The sequence below is a fragment of the Berghia stephanieae genome, chromosome 13 (genome assembly GCF_034508935.2).
Source record: "Berghia stephanieae isolate SIO BIC M18660-M18661 chromosome 13, UCSD_Bste_1.3, whole genome shotgun sequence".
Lineage (NCBI taxonomy): Eukaryota > Metazoa > Mollusca > Gastropoda > Nudibranchia > Aeolidiidae > Berghia > Berghia stephanieae.
Window position 1 is genome coordinate 3396587 of NC_088372.1, and position 15000 is coordinate 3411586.

Here is a 15000-nt window from a genome sequence, read left to right on the forward strand (position 1 = left end):
CAACTCGTCATAGGCAATCGGGAGTGCTTTTATCTTTGTGTACACATTAGGCGTAGTGTGTAGATTGGGGGGGGGGGGGGGGTTATTTATATATATATATATATATATATATATATATATATATATATATAAGATAGATGGATAGATAGATAGATAGCTAGCTAGCTAGCTAGCTAGCTCGATAGCTAGATAGCTAGATAGATAGATAGATAGATAGATAGATAGATAGATAGATAGATAGATAGATAGATGGATGGATGGATGGATGGAAGGAGGTTGGTGGGAGGGGGGACAGGATGGTATCAAGACACTCTAGTCTATCATTATAATCATTATTTTATAGAAAACTTTTCTAACATGAAATTAGAAAAACACGTGCGATGTTGAAATCCAATGAATTGATTAATTCTTTAAAAAAAATAATTTTAATCGAATTTTCTTTATTTACTTTACAAATCTAATATAATTTATTATCGAATCGATTTCCTTTCGTCTCGTGGCGAAAATAACAAGTATTGTGCATAGTATTGAGCGAATGTATTATATGTACTCCTGCACAGTATCGGTTCGTAAGTGACATTTAACTTTTGTTTGAATAAGTATCTACTGGGTAGGGGCAACAATGAATACTATAGATAGTTTTCGCTTGGCTAAGAAGCTCATAACATTGCCACCCGGAAGTATAACGGACCAACACACAAAACTGTGTGTATCCATGAACTTTTATACTCGTAGTCAGGTTAATACAGTTCAGTGGGCATTACTCATAAACGCGGATGGCAAAAAAAAAAAAAAAATAAAATAAAAAAAACAATAACAAAGACCTGAGTGACGTCATCTTCGAAATATCTATAAGATAAAGATTGCTACTATGGAGTGAACGCGTTTGTTGCTTAATTCAGTCCCTTGATAAGTGACTGCAATGACCCACACATGTGAGGCTGGTGGTATCTCTGTATAGACAGAACGAAGTTGACGTCACTCAGGTCTTTGTTATTGTTTTTTGTCAGCCTTTTTAAAAAATGAATAGTTCTCACCAAACCGTATCAATCCGACTATACTATAAACATTTAAAGTTACACATAGTTTTGTTTCTTGGTACGTTGGTTCTGGCTGCCGGATTGTTGTGAGATTTTTGGCTAAACGGAAAGCATCATTTGTGGCATAGTGTTGTTATTACCCATGTGTTGTGTGATTTGTCTTGTAATAATAATCATAATAATAATATTAATAATAATAATTAATAATAATTAATAATAATAACAACAACAACAACAATAATAATAATAATAATAATGATAATAATAATAATAATAATAATAATAATAATAATAATAATAATAATAATAATAATAATAATAATAAATAATAATAATAATAATAATAATAATAATAATAATATATACTTTATTCATCCAGAAAAGAAAATGGAAATTCGTTTACAGACGTGGCATGCATAAAATGTATAAACACAAAGTTGAGAATCTATGGCGGCAATGTATATATATTTATGAGTGTTGGTGGGTACTCGTAGGTACGAAAGTGCTCGATAATGATGGTTAGAGCTAATATAAATTCTGCGGACAATATGCCAACTGACGACGTGGATGAAAGCCGCAGAAACTTATGTTTTGGCCACATATAAGTGAGTGATCCCATTTATATTATAATTTTATGTAAATGCACAAAAATGTAGAAATATACAACCAAGAACCAATAGCAACACTTTATATATTAATTTTATAAATTGAGATAGGCCATACCACTGGCCCTCCTTTGTGTCCGAACTTGTGTGTGTATATTTAAAAGATAGTTCTATTCATTCGTGGGAATCAAGGAGCTCTTTGAACTATTGATACTATGCGTATATATAAAATACTCACAACATCCTCCAGCCGGGTATAACGAGCCAACACACAATTTGTGTGTAACTTTGACCGTTTGTCGTCTGATTGTAATAATTCAGTGATAACTAATCACCAAAAATTGCTGTCTTAAAAACAATAATAGAGAACTGAGTGACGTCAATGTTGTTCCTTCTATAGATGCAATGAAAGTGACGTCATTCAGCTCTTTGTTAATAATAATAATAATAATAATAATAATAATAATAATAACAATAATAACAATAATGATGATGATGATGATGATGATGATGATGATGATGATGATGATAATAATAATCATAATAATAATTAGAAGAAGAAGAAGAAGAAGAAGAAGAAGAAGAAGAAGAAGAAGAAGAAGAAGAAGAAGAAGAAGAAGAAGAAGAAGAAGAAGAAGAAGAAGAAGAAGCAGAAGAAAAAGAGGTGCTGATAGCTATGGTAAGGGTGAGAACGGGGTGGTGGGGGGGGGGGGGGGGGGTGTGGGGGTGTGAGGAAGATGTATGACGGGGAGTATACTATATTTTCGGTCAAAGGGAAATAAAAAGGATAATGCGTTGATTTTATAATCCTCGATAGTTATCAAAGAGAGATAACTGTATAAATAGACATGTCCATGTCTGCCGGTATTAATATTGTTGGTTATTTCCCTTGGTCCATACCTTTCCTAATTATGACACTCGGACTCGTTTTCCCAGTTGATTTCTGCGAACGCCTAGCTGACTACTTCTTCTCCTTCTCCTTCTTCTTCTTCTTCTTCTTCTTCCTCTTCTTCTTCTTCTTCTTCTTCTTCTTCTTTCTTTTCTTTTATTATTTATTATTCTTTTATTACATTATTATTAATCTTTATTATTATCTATCATTATTATTATTATTATTATTATTATTATTATTATTATTATTTATTAATTTATTATTATTATTATTATTATATTATTATTATTATTATATTATTATTATTATTATTATTATTATTATTATTATTATTATTATTATTATTATTATTATTATATATTATATATATATTGATTATATATTATTATTATTATTATTATGATTATGATGTATGATGATGATGATGATGATGATGATATATTATTATTATTATTATTATTATATATATTATGATATGATATTATATTATTATTATTATTATTATTATTATTATTATATATTATTATTATTATTAATTATTATTATTATTATTATTATTATTATTATTATTATTATTATTATTATTATTATTATTATTATTATTATTATTATTATTATTATTATTATTATTATTATTATTATTATATATTATATATTATTATTATTATTATATATTATTATTATTATTATATTATTATTATTATTATTATTATTATTATTATTATTATTATTATTATATTATTATTATTATTATTATTATTATTATTATTATTATTATTATTATTACACAACATATACCGCATGTGATGCATCTACACAAATCAAGGGCTGAACTGACTCATGTTGACAAGCGAGCTATCAAGAGAGCAATCGTCGATTGGTCAAAAACTCAGGATTTCATATAAGGACATAAGTTCTTGAAAGCGATATCCACCCACCTGTCAGTGGACAGAACTGATATGATGAAATTAGGGCTCATTAAAATGTTATATCATGGTAGGCTCCACCCTCTATTTCTATTCTGGCGTAGATGTAGAAGGCGATAGCATTTCCGATATCATAATGACTAGTGGGCAAAGGGTTAAAGCTTCCAAACAATCCCAATCGTCGTCTATCTCTGTTTGTTTTGTTTTGTTTTAAAGGGTTTTACGGCGCTTGCAACACATTTAGGTTATATCAGCGCCAGTAAAAAGGAAGAAAATGGGATAGTAAAATATTCTAGAATTAGAATTAAAGCACCCAAGAAAAAGTAAGACATAGGGGAACTGGGAACAAATAGGGATCAGATGTAAATTCCAAGAGCATACCATCAATGTACTTAGTTTGAGATCACATATAAGTCTCCGGACACAAGGACAAGATCCAACAGAGAGGAACACACTCAAATGCTAACATTATACGTTCAAAATAACAAATATAATAATACATATCAGAGAGATGATTTACAAGGAAAAAATATCATCTCCCAAAACAATAACTATGCATTTGACTGTTTCCCTCCCAGCTAGGACTCTGGCCAGGGCCAGGACAAAACCAAGTAATCTCATTCCAAGACAAAGACAGAAAGCATGTTGGAAAACAGATATACCGGGGTAGAAGACACCCTATGTACCCCCCTGCCCACTATGGGAGGTCAGGAACCCCACCCAGCGTCTATCTCTAATCGGACCCGTTCACGCAAACAATCTAATGGTAAAGTAGAAAACCGTAGGGGCTGCCTGAAGCCGGTGGTCATTAAAATACTAACGAAAGAGTGAAAATGGAGAGGCTTCGTATGGGAACAAAACAGACAATGAACGTTTCGGGTACAATCCCTTCATCAGCACAACAATACACAAATAAATAAACGTGGAAAACAAATAAAATAAAATGCAATTAAAAAAAGAATAACTTGCATCGTCTGTACTCAATGGTGGTTGCAGTGTGAATGAATAACAAGAGATTACGTGAATAGAAAAGTGCCAGAAGACAATAGAGAATCATTTTTAAATTAAATTCTCTATTGTCTTCTGGCACTAAGTATGAATGATTGAAACGTTAGCGTGGCGTGGGTATTGGGTTGGGTAGGGGGAGTGATCGGAATGATAAGAAAAGGTTACAGTTAGTTGACTACCGTATCCTGGAATACTACTAGGAATTTTTAAAAATTTGGCCAGAAAACTCGTCCTTCAAATATATCGATCGATTTAAATGACGGAGGTCCCAGGTTTTAGATTTTTTGCCAAGATGAAGGTCGTTTAAATCGATTGATATTTGAAGGTGACTCATCCCTGCCTCAACGCTCCACGATGGAAAATTAAAAAAAAATAATGGAGCTTTATATAGCGCAATATCCACTAAAAGTGCTCAAAGCGCTATACTAGGGGTCCCTGGTCAACAGCAACATTAAACATGTAGGACGGGACATGACGCCTGTTAGGCGTTATTACAAGTTTTCGGACAAAGACAACGCTGTTAACGGCCAGGTATTCATTTTACACCTGAGTACGGTGAGAGACTGTGAGTAAAGAGCCTTTTCCAAGGATCCAACTATGCGTCGAGTGCGAGGCTCGAACCCAGGACCTTCCGATCCGAAAGCGAGTGTCATATCACTAGACTACATAGCCGCACATGGAAGGGTTAGGTGGAAGATGGAGATCACAAGATAAGGAGCTTTATAGATAGTATGCGCTTGGCGAAGAAACTCACAACATTGACATCCGGAAATATAACGGTCCAACACACAAAACTGTGTGTAACCCCTTGAACGTTTATAGATAGTATGCGCTTGGCTAAGGAGCTCACAACATTGCCATCCGGAAGTATAACGGACCAACACACAAAACTGTGTGAGTAACATTGAACGTTTAGTGAGAATTACTCATAAAGAAAAACAAAAAACACAACAAAACAACAACAAAGACCCGAGTGACGTCAATTTCATACCATTCATAAGAAATCACACTCGCTTCGGGACTGAATAAGTACTTTAGTATAGATAGAAGGAAACTGACGCCACTCAACTCTTTAGTAAGCTATGGTATGGGTCCAATTAAATTCAGTAGTCTGATGTCACGCCGCCCGGCAACGGCGGCCATCTTGGTTTAAACAAAGAAAATCATTACTTTTTATTCTTTATGCTGGCTAGAACGTTTCATATGCCTTGTGATCAGAATGTGTAAAAGTCAAAACATGATCAATTTTATGTTTTTTTTCCCTCTGGATACGATTTTATGCTCGCCGGAGAAATATCTCATACGGGCGCCATTATTCCGATAGTTACTAGTGTTACTAAGTTACCAAGCGTCCTTAGGAAGGAAGTGACGTTACGACTGTTGAAGAGTATTGTCTCTGATTTTAATCCCAAATTTTCTCACATTATATCAGATAGAGTTATAGGGTGTGGCCTTGAGCCAGTCACCTCGCCCTAGCTCACTTTGCGGCGCTGCACTGCGGCTCACGCCTGGGCTAGTCCAGTCTTTCCTTAGAATAGTCCCTAAAGACAAATTTCCCCATGGGTACGAATAAAGGGAATTATATTCTATTATATAGATAGTATGCGCTTTGCTAAGAAGTTCATAACATTGCCATCCGGAAGTATAACGGACCAACACACAAAACTAGGTGTAATCATTAACTTTTATAGTCTGGATAATATTGTTTAGTGAGTATTACTCATAAATGTGGATGGCAAAAACCAATAACAAAGATCAGAGTGACGTCAACTTCATTCTATCTATATATATATTTGTTGTTGTTATTGTTGTTGTTATTGTTGTTATTGTTGTTGTTGTTGTTGTTATTGTTGTTATTGTTGTTGTTATTGTTGTTGTTATTTGTAACGAAATGCTTCCGTGCAGGCGTCAGTTTACGACAGGATGTACGTCGTCGTAGTATTAGTTGTTGTTGTTATTGTAATCCCTCCGGAACAACCCTTCTTTTGTTGATACAGGTCGTATCAGATCATGCACCTATGGCCCGGAAGTTTGAATTAAACTACGTAGTGTGGGTGTTATTGTGAGAAAGGCATCAATCTTGTTTTCTCCGTAAACTTATAAGCAAAGTAGGATCCCTGTATTCTACGGGAGTGACTTTGTTATGGTATGGCTTGATTGATATCTCGTAACTATGGGGCTGACGAATTTATTTATCCTTGATATGAGGATGTCCGGTATCAGGATGGGTTGTTGTTGTCCATGATTATGGAATCTGGGGGAGTTTTAAGGAATTTCAGATGTTTACGGATATGACTAACATCCGTTTGTGTGGGTAGAATTTTGCTTCGTTTGCTTGATTTTTGCCTATAAATGCCAGAGTTTTGAGCAGTTTCTTCAGACCACTCAGCGGAGTCTTTTAGGCTCATTGTCTCAAAAGAGACCAGACAGCGGAGTCTTTTAGGCTCATAGTCTCTAAGCGATAACCACAGCGGAGTCTTTTAGGCTCATTTGTTTAACTCTTGTGTAGAGTTGGATTAAAGTTTTGTGTAGACTTTGTAGTGCTCAAAGTTCGAGCTGAAACACGTTTTGTGTTAACTCTTGTGTAGAGTGTGATTTAAGTCTTGTGTAGACTTTGTGGTGCTCAAAGTTTGAGCTGAATCAAGTTGTGTTATAACTCTTGTGTAGAGTTTGATTAAAGTCTTGTGTAGACTTAATTTGTGATTTCAATAATCTGTTCGGCTCTGGTGAGATTTTGAATAATATGTTGTGATTACAATTATGATTGTGTTTTGATATCAATATCATAATATCACTTTAAATTTTGATTCTCAATTAATTAATCAGATAATGAAATTAATTGTGTAATATATTCTTGTTGTAAAGAAAATAAGCTTTTCTTGCTATAAAGCATTATTATTTCATATCTACAAAGTAAAGCAATATTAATCAACATTAATAAATTGATTTGTTAAAGTAAAATAATATTTACTCATTTAAAGTAAACATATTGAGTGAGTTCGAATATAGATAGAGTTATATCCGTATGATTATCATATTATAACAAAATCATTTTCTTTCTTTAAAGTGAATGAGCCGTTGGAGGCTGGGCTTTAACAAGCCAACTTTAGGCTATACGCTCATAGCTTGACACTAATAGAAACTGAACATTTGCCTGTTTTATAAGTTACCTGTGAAGAACCATTTGCTTATTTTAATATCAGAACATTGAGAAACAATTGATCTGTTTATGAATACTGTGAAATCAGAACAATTTCAAGAAGAGACAAATTAACAATATTAGAACAACCTTACAGTTTTTGTTGAATATCAAGGACACTCTTTTGGCTTTCTTCTACACGTCTGGATTGTGTTTAGTTAGTTAGTTAATTATTAGTTGCCTGTATGACTGTGATGGTTGCAACCTATCTGTGAGATTGTCTGATGTGGTAGCGGTTTGGTAAAGTATTGATAATTAATTGATTTAATTATATATTTTCATATCGCTTTCATATCATATTCATCATCACACCATCTCCATCAATTTGTCATCCATCCATTTGATTTCATACTTATGACATCTATCATTTCATCTTCATATCTCATAATATCTTTGTTATATTGTAATAAAATATATCTTCATTTAGCTTCAAAACCTTTATCAACGTATTGTGTTTGTTATTGTTCGGTTTGCGTAGCTTGAAATAGAACTTAAACAATGGTTTGCTTTTCGCGTTAGCATAGAGTCATTTACGGCACTTGTGAATTATTTATGTTACGGTAGTCACGACCAGAATTAACGCCAGTATTTATTGGCTTCGCTATTAAGGAAGTGGTTAAGTTAATATATATGTTTGCATATATATCATAAGTTTTGAGTTTATTTATAGAGAGTGAATACGCTGTGAATATTAGGTTGTAATGCTGAACAATTCAATTGACACAGTGATATTACTTCGGCTCATTTAAGTTGTTATGACAATATTTGATCGACATTTTATTGTAATTTGAACGTATTATTACAGAGTTAAAATGTGAATAATGTTATCTGGTATGTCAATAGTTTGGGCAATGTTTTAATGGCTCGACGATAAACATGGATTATTTGAATTTTAAGTCTCATAAAAGTACAGTGGGACGTTGGGACCTATTGGTTTGATGATTGTCTAATAACACATGTTATGCTATTACCACACACAAGGTCGTACACTCTAAAATCTGTTATGCTATGTTGACGGTGTGTGTAAGTGTGTAAGCAAGTATGTGTGTGTATGTATGTATATTTGGGTGTGTGAGTGTGTCGCGAATAGTCCTCTTCCTCCCCTAGCTGCCCTGCCCACCCCACTGCCCTGCAGACCGACTGAACTTTTATTCACCTTTGCTTGACCCCAGCTACGAGAGGTCATCAATGTGACAAACGGCCATTGCTGCTGTTGCCGACTAACCTACAGACGAAACAACCAGAACAACAATGCTATTCCGTGATCAAATAAAAAGCCTGTATTCAAGCGATGCACTTCGGTGCACAAACACTGCATTCCTGATGTGAAAAGTGTATCAATGCAAAAGTTCACGACCCAGTCAGCCGGACGGGTGTTTTTCTGGAGAGAAAAGGCGGTATCAAAATATCAAACTAACAACTAACATGAGCTTTGAGTCAGTGAATGTTTTAATTTTCATTGAAAAAAGCCTCTTTACTCACATTTACTCATTGTACATCAGAGAGAGAGAGAGAGAGAGAGAGAGAGAGAGAGAGAGAGAGAGAGAGAGAGAGAGAGAGAGAGAGAGAGAGAGATCTGTTCAATGTTATAGTTATCATATAACATTATAACAAGTGTAACTAAATGACAAATTGCCATATTTATGGACAAAAAGATCTATTATTATTATCAACAATACTGCTATGTATTTGAGAACGGTGTCTTAAGTACCAACCCATTTTGATTCAGGTTGTGACAATATAATATATTGGCAGCAGCCATGACTAACAAACACAGGCCAAGCTGTGGTCACTTTATTGCTGTAGCCCACTTCGAAAACAAACAAACAAAAAAAAAAACAAAAAAAAAAAACTAAACACATTTCAAAAATTTTGGCCAGAAAACTCGTCCTTCAAATTATATCGATCGATTAAAACGACCCTCGCCTTGTTTAAAAACTCTCAAACCTGAGACTTCACTGAATTCACAAATTTGAGGGTTTCTGACAAGACGAGAGTCATTTGAATCGATCGATAATTTAAGGAAGAGTTTTCTGGCCAAAATTTTAAAGACGATTTTTTTTCTCTCAGAGATTTTGGCAGACAAATAATAAGAGGTCAACCTACATGTGTGCAAAGACCAATTTAAAGTTAATACTGCCATACTATGGAAAAACACATATTTAAAAATTTGGCCAGAAAACTCGTCCTTCAAATATCAATCGATTTAAATGACCCTCATCTTGGCTAAAAAAAAATCTCAAACCTGGGACTTCGCGAAGTCTTTCTTCATTCCCGAATTTGAGAGTTTTTGCCAAGATGAGGGTCATTAACATCGATCGATATTTGAAGGACGAGTTTTCTGGCCAAATTTTTAAATATGGGTTTTTCCATAGTATGGCTGATTAGGCCCTAACGCCATTGAGTTCAATACGTATGGCATTAGCCTGGACAATGGTGATCTATTTAGAATATTGGCCGAGCGGTCAACTTGAGGTCACTTAAGCGAAGTAGGTACCTATGTGTATGTCTGGGAGAAGCGTTTGTGTTGTGGGGTCTTGGTGAGTGAGTCATATATCCGTAGCCATCGTTATGTTATAGTCTGACACTGAAATCCAAAATGACTGGCAGTTTGACGTCATTATTTGGTTTTTGCACCGTCTAGTGAGTTGTCGTTAGTAGAGCTCATGGAAACAATTCATTTCATTGGTTGAACTATTGAATACAACTCACGATTTGTTTTCTTTTGTGGCCAAAGACTGGCATTTTGACGTAATTTTTTGGTCAGTATCAGGCCATAACTTTACGAAGGCTACGGTTCTCGCCACCGTATATAGATAGAATGCGCTTGGCCAAGGAGTTCACAACATTGCCATCCGGAAGTATAACGGACCAACACACAAACTCTGTGTAACCATGAACTTTTATAGTCTGGTTAATACAGTTTAGTGAGAACAACTCACAAACGCGGATGGCAATGGGCAAAAACAATAACAAAGGCCTGAGTGACGTCATCTGCATACTATCTATAGCCTGACACGGACCAAAAAATGACGTCAAAATGCCAGTCTTTGGCCACAAAAGAAAACAAATCGTGAGTTGTATTCAATAGTTCAACCAATGAAATAACTCGTTTCCATGAGCTCTACTAACGACAACTCACTAGACGCTACACAAACCTAAAAATAATGACGTCATACTGCCAGTCCTAGAGGGTTTTGACGTCATTTTTTGGTTAGTGTCAGGCTATAATAAGTTAACGAAGGCTATGATCAATGTCAGGCCATGAGTTAACGAAGGCTATGATCAATGTCAGGCTATAAGTTAACGAAGGCTATGATCAATGTCAGGCTATAAGTTAACGAAGGCTATGATCAATGTCAGGCTATAAGTTAACGAAGGCTATGATCAATGTCAGGCTATAAGTTAACGAAGGCTATGATCAATGTCAGGCTATAAGTTAACGAAGGCTATGATCAATGTCAGGCTATAAGTTAACAAAGGCTATGATCAATGTCAGGCTATAAGTTAACGAAGGCTATGATCAATGTCAGGCCATGAGTTTACGAAGGCCAGGGTTAGATCGAGTCAGCGATGCCGTGGGTGGCAGGATTGAAATTCTTGCCATTGTGTTCAAGTATAATCGGGTTTTCCCCGAACCGAAACGAAATGAATATTGATTGTCTTAATCATTAATTTGACGCTAGAGAGTGTGCACATTGAAAGATGGAAACGTGGATGGATGCACCCCCCCCCCCTATCCCCACCCAACACACACACACACACACACACACACACACACAAAGAAAAAACATAAATAAATAATATAAAATAATTAGTAAACACCCCCCAACCCACCCCCCCCCCCCCAAAAAAAAAAAAAAAAAACCAAACAAAAACAAACAAAAAAAACAAAAACAAAAAAAAAAACAAAAAAAAAAACAAACACACAAAAAAAAACCCCACAAAAACAAACAAAAAAAACAAAAAAAAAACAAAACAAACAAAACAAAACAAGTCCACCCCCCCCCCCCCCCCAAAACAACAAAAAACCCCCCAAAAAAACAAAAAAAAAAACAAAAAAACCACAAACTAAACCAAAACAAACAAACCAGATGGACAGAAGGGCGTGGAATATTTTTTTTCAAAAAAAGGGGAGAGAAAGAAGGAAGGTTGGGTACGTGGATGAATAAACGGTCAAACTGACCCATGGTCAAATCCATATCGGGCCAATCACAATGAAAACGTTCATAATCTGTCACAGAAAATCTTATACCCCCCTCTCTCACTCACTCTCTCTCTCTCTCTCTCTCTTTTTTTTTTTTTCTCTCTCTCTCTCTCTCGTTCTCTCTCTGTGTGTCTCTATCTCTCTCTTTCTCTCTCTCTCTCTCTCTCTCTCTCTCTTTTTTTTTCCTCTCTCTCTCTCTCGTTCTCTCTCTGTGTGTCTCTATCTCTCTCTTTCTCTCTCTCTGTTTGTGTGTGAGTGTGTGTGTGCGCGTTTGTGTGAGTCTCTCTCTCTCTCTTTCTCTCTCTCTCTCTCTTTTTTTTTCTCTCTCTCTCTCTCGTTATCTCTCTGTGTGTCTCTATCTCTCTCTTTCTCTCTCTCTGTTTGTGTGTGAGTGTGTGTGTGCGCGTTTGTGTGAGTCTCTCTCTCTCTCTCTCTCTCTCTCTCTCTCTCTCTTTTTTTTTTCTCTCTCTCTCTCGTTCTCTCTCTGTGTGTCTCTATGTCTCTCTTTCTCTCTCTCTGTTTGTGTGTGTGTGTGCGCGCGCGTTTGTGTGAGTCTCTCTCTCTCTCTCTCTCTCTCTCTCTCTCTCTCTCTCTCTGGCTCTGTGTGTCTCTCTCACTCTTTCTTAGCTCGTTCTCTCTCGTCTCGTCTCCCTCTCTCTCTCTCTCTCTCTCTCTCTCTCTCTCTATCTATCTATCTATCTATCTATCTATCTATCTATCTAAATATAATAACAATAACATTTCTCTACGTTTAATTCAATCACAAATGGAATTCAAACGGGATCACCTAATTAATGCCCCCCCCCCCCCCCGCCCTTTATTTTAGTTCCGTTAATGAATGAAATGAAATCACAGCTTTTCCTTTTTCTCCATTGCTATCGTCTAAGGGGTGGGAGTTCGCGTCCTTCGAATGGTGTTATGTCATATCGCTCTATGATTTGACGTCGTGTGCGTGATGCCAAAATGTAAGTAGTATTAATTCACCATTAATTAATTAATCAATTTATCCTATTATTAATTCATGTTATTCATTCATTCATTCATTCATTCATTCATTCATTCATTCATTCATTCACTTATCCATTAATTAATGAATTCATCTTATTCGTTGCATTCAGTCTTTCACTCATTAATTAATTAATCAATCAATCAATTAATTAATTAATTAATTTATGCATTCATTCATTAACTCACTCACTTACTCCTCACTCCCCTCTCATTCACTCACTCACTCACTCACTCATTCACTCATTCATCCAATTCATCCATTCATTTTTTTAAAACCCGAAATTATAAAAACCAGTACTCACCTAGGCCTTCCAGACTGGCCTCCTTGATCATGGTGGACATCTTGTACATTGTAGCTCTCTAGGTTCAAGCCCTCTCGTCCAGGAAAAAGACTCCACCACCACCACTACATAACAATCAAAATATCTCAAACACTTTATTCTACAATCCCAAGTGTCGTAATCCAGTCGTAATCCAGTTCTTCTATTAATCCTCTCCTTTACGATCACAAAATCAATCCATACGAAAGTTGTTGCTTTTTTGTTTTGTTTTTTGTTTTCTGTTACAAAATGACTCCTGAGTCAAGTAACAAAGTTCAAGTATGCGCAATTTGATTTTCCTTCTGAGCGTCGTGGTAGTGCAAATAATATATAAATTTTCAAGAGTGTAAGTATGCGCAATATTATGAACTTTTCCTTCCTCTTAGGGGCGGGCAGGTGGTATGTGCAATATAATATTCCAATATGAACTTTTTTCCTTCTTAGGAGAGTGGAAGATTTCACAATATGGTTCAATATAGTGAACTGTTCCTGCAATATGTGCAATTTAATATTCCAATATGAACTTTTTTCTTCTTAGGAGAGTGGAAGATTTCACAATATGGTTCAATATAGTGAACTGTTCCTGCAATATGTGCAATATAATATTCCAATATGAACTTTTTTTTCTTCATAGGAGAGTGTAAGTATGCGCAATATTATAGTTCAATACAGTGAACTGTTCCGTCTGAGGAGGGTGCTGTTGGTATGCGTACTTTATCCCAATAACAATTTTTCCTTCTTATGTATGCGAAATATATTCCAAAATGAACTTTTCCTTCTTATTTCGTTTGTTGGTTTGCATAACATTATGTTATAACATTCCAAAATGAACTTTTCCTTTTTAATATTCCAATGCGTCTCCTATTATTCCAATAATATTTTCTAGAATGTATGGAAATGTTGAACTCAAGTTCAATTCTATCACAATAATGATAATAATCCGTTGCTGTTATCTGTTCATTTTTCTCTTCTAAAACATGAACAAAACATTGAATGCACAATAAATAAATTAATAATAAAATTGAAGATAATAAAGCGAGTTAAATAATATCCAATATGTGACCCTTCGCCTCAAAACAGTATTGAGCCGGGTTGGTTAAGATGTTGAAAATTGAATTTATAGCCAGAAATATCAGACTTGTGTTGAGTTTGTATATTTTATTGAGGAGAATGGATACCATATTTCAGGGTGCGAATGCCAACAATTTATATTTTTGACCAGTTTAACATTAAATTCGGCTTCTAAGCATCTGGTTCGTTCCGACATAATACCGTTTTGAGACGATGGGTCACAAATGACCTATTACGCCAGTTTTAGAAGAGTAACTTTCTTACAGATAGTAAGCGCTTGGCTAAGAAGCTCACGACATTGCCATCCGGAAGTATAACAGACCAACACACAATACTATGTGTAACCTTAAACGTTTATAGTCTGGTTAATAGTTTAGTGAGAATTACTCATAAAAGCGGATGGCAAAAAAACACAAAAAAAAAACAAACAATAACAAAGACCTGAGTGACGTCAACTTCGTTCTATCTATAACGGTATTGTGGTCAAATGGTATGACACTCGCCTCTGGACAGGTAGGTCTTAGGTTCGAATCATGATAACGGTATTGTGGTCAAATGGTATGACACTCGCCTCTGGACAGGTAGGTCTTAGGTTCGAATCATGCTTGGCGGATCAACGCAAAGTTGAATCCTTGATAAAGGCTCTTTGCTCACATTCTCTCATCGTACTCAGGTGTAAAATAAACCTGGCCTTTAACAGCGTTGTCTCTGTCCAACAAAAAGA

At 35.2% G+C, this 15000-nt stretch overlaps 1 protein-coding gene across 1 annotated transcript in view; it reads right to left on the bottom strand.

Annotated features, from left to right (window-relative positions):
- The window catches only part of LOC144958909 (uncharacterized), a 69525-nt gene that overhangs the window by 52973 nt on the left and 1552 nt on the right, over window positions 1-15000 (bottom strand). The window contains exon 2 of the mRNA XM_078891198.1: window positions 13188-14175. Coding sequence (XP_078747324.1) covers window positions 13188-13236 — 49 coding nt within the window. The 5' untranslated portion in view covers window positions 13237-14175. The remainder of the gene's footprint in view (window positions 1-13187; window positions 14176-15000) is intronic.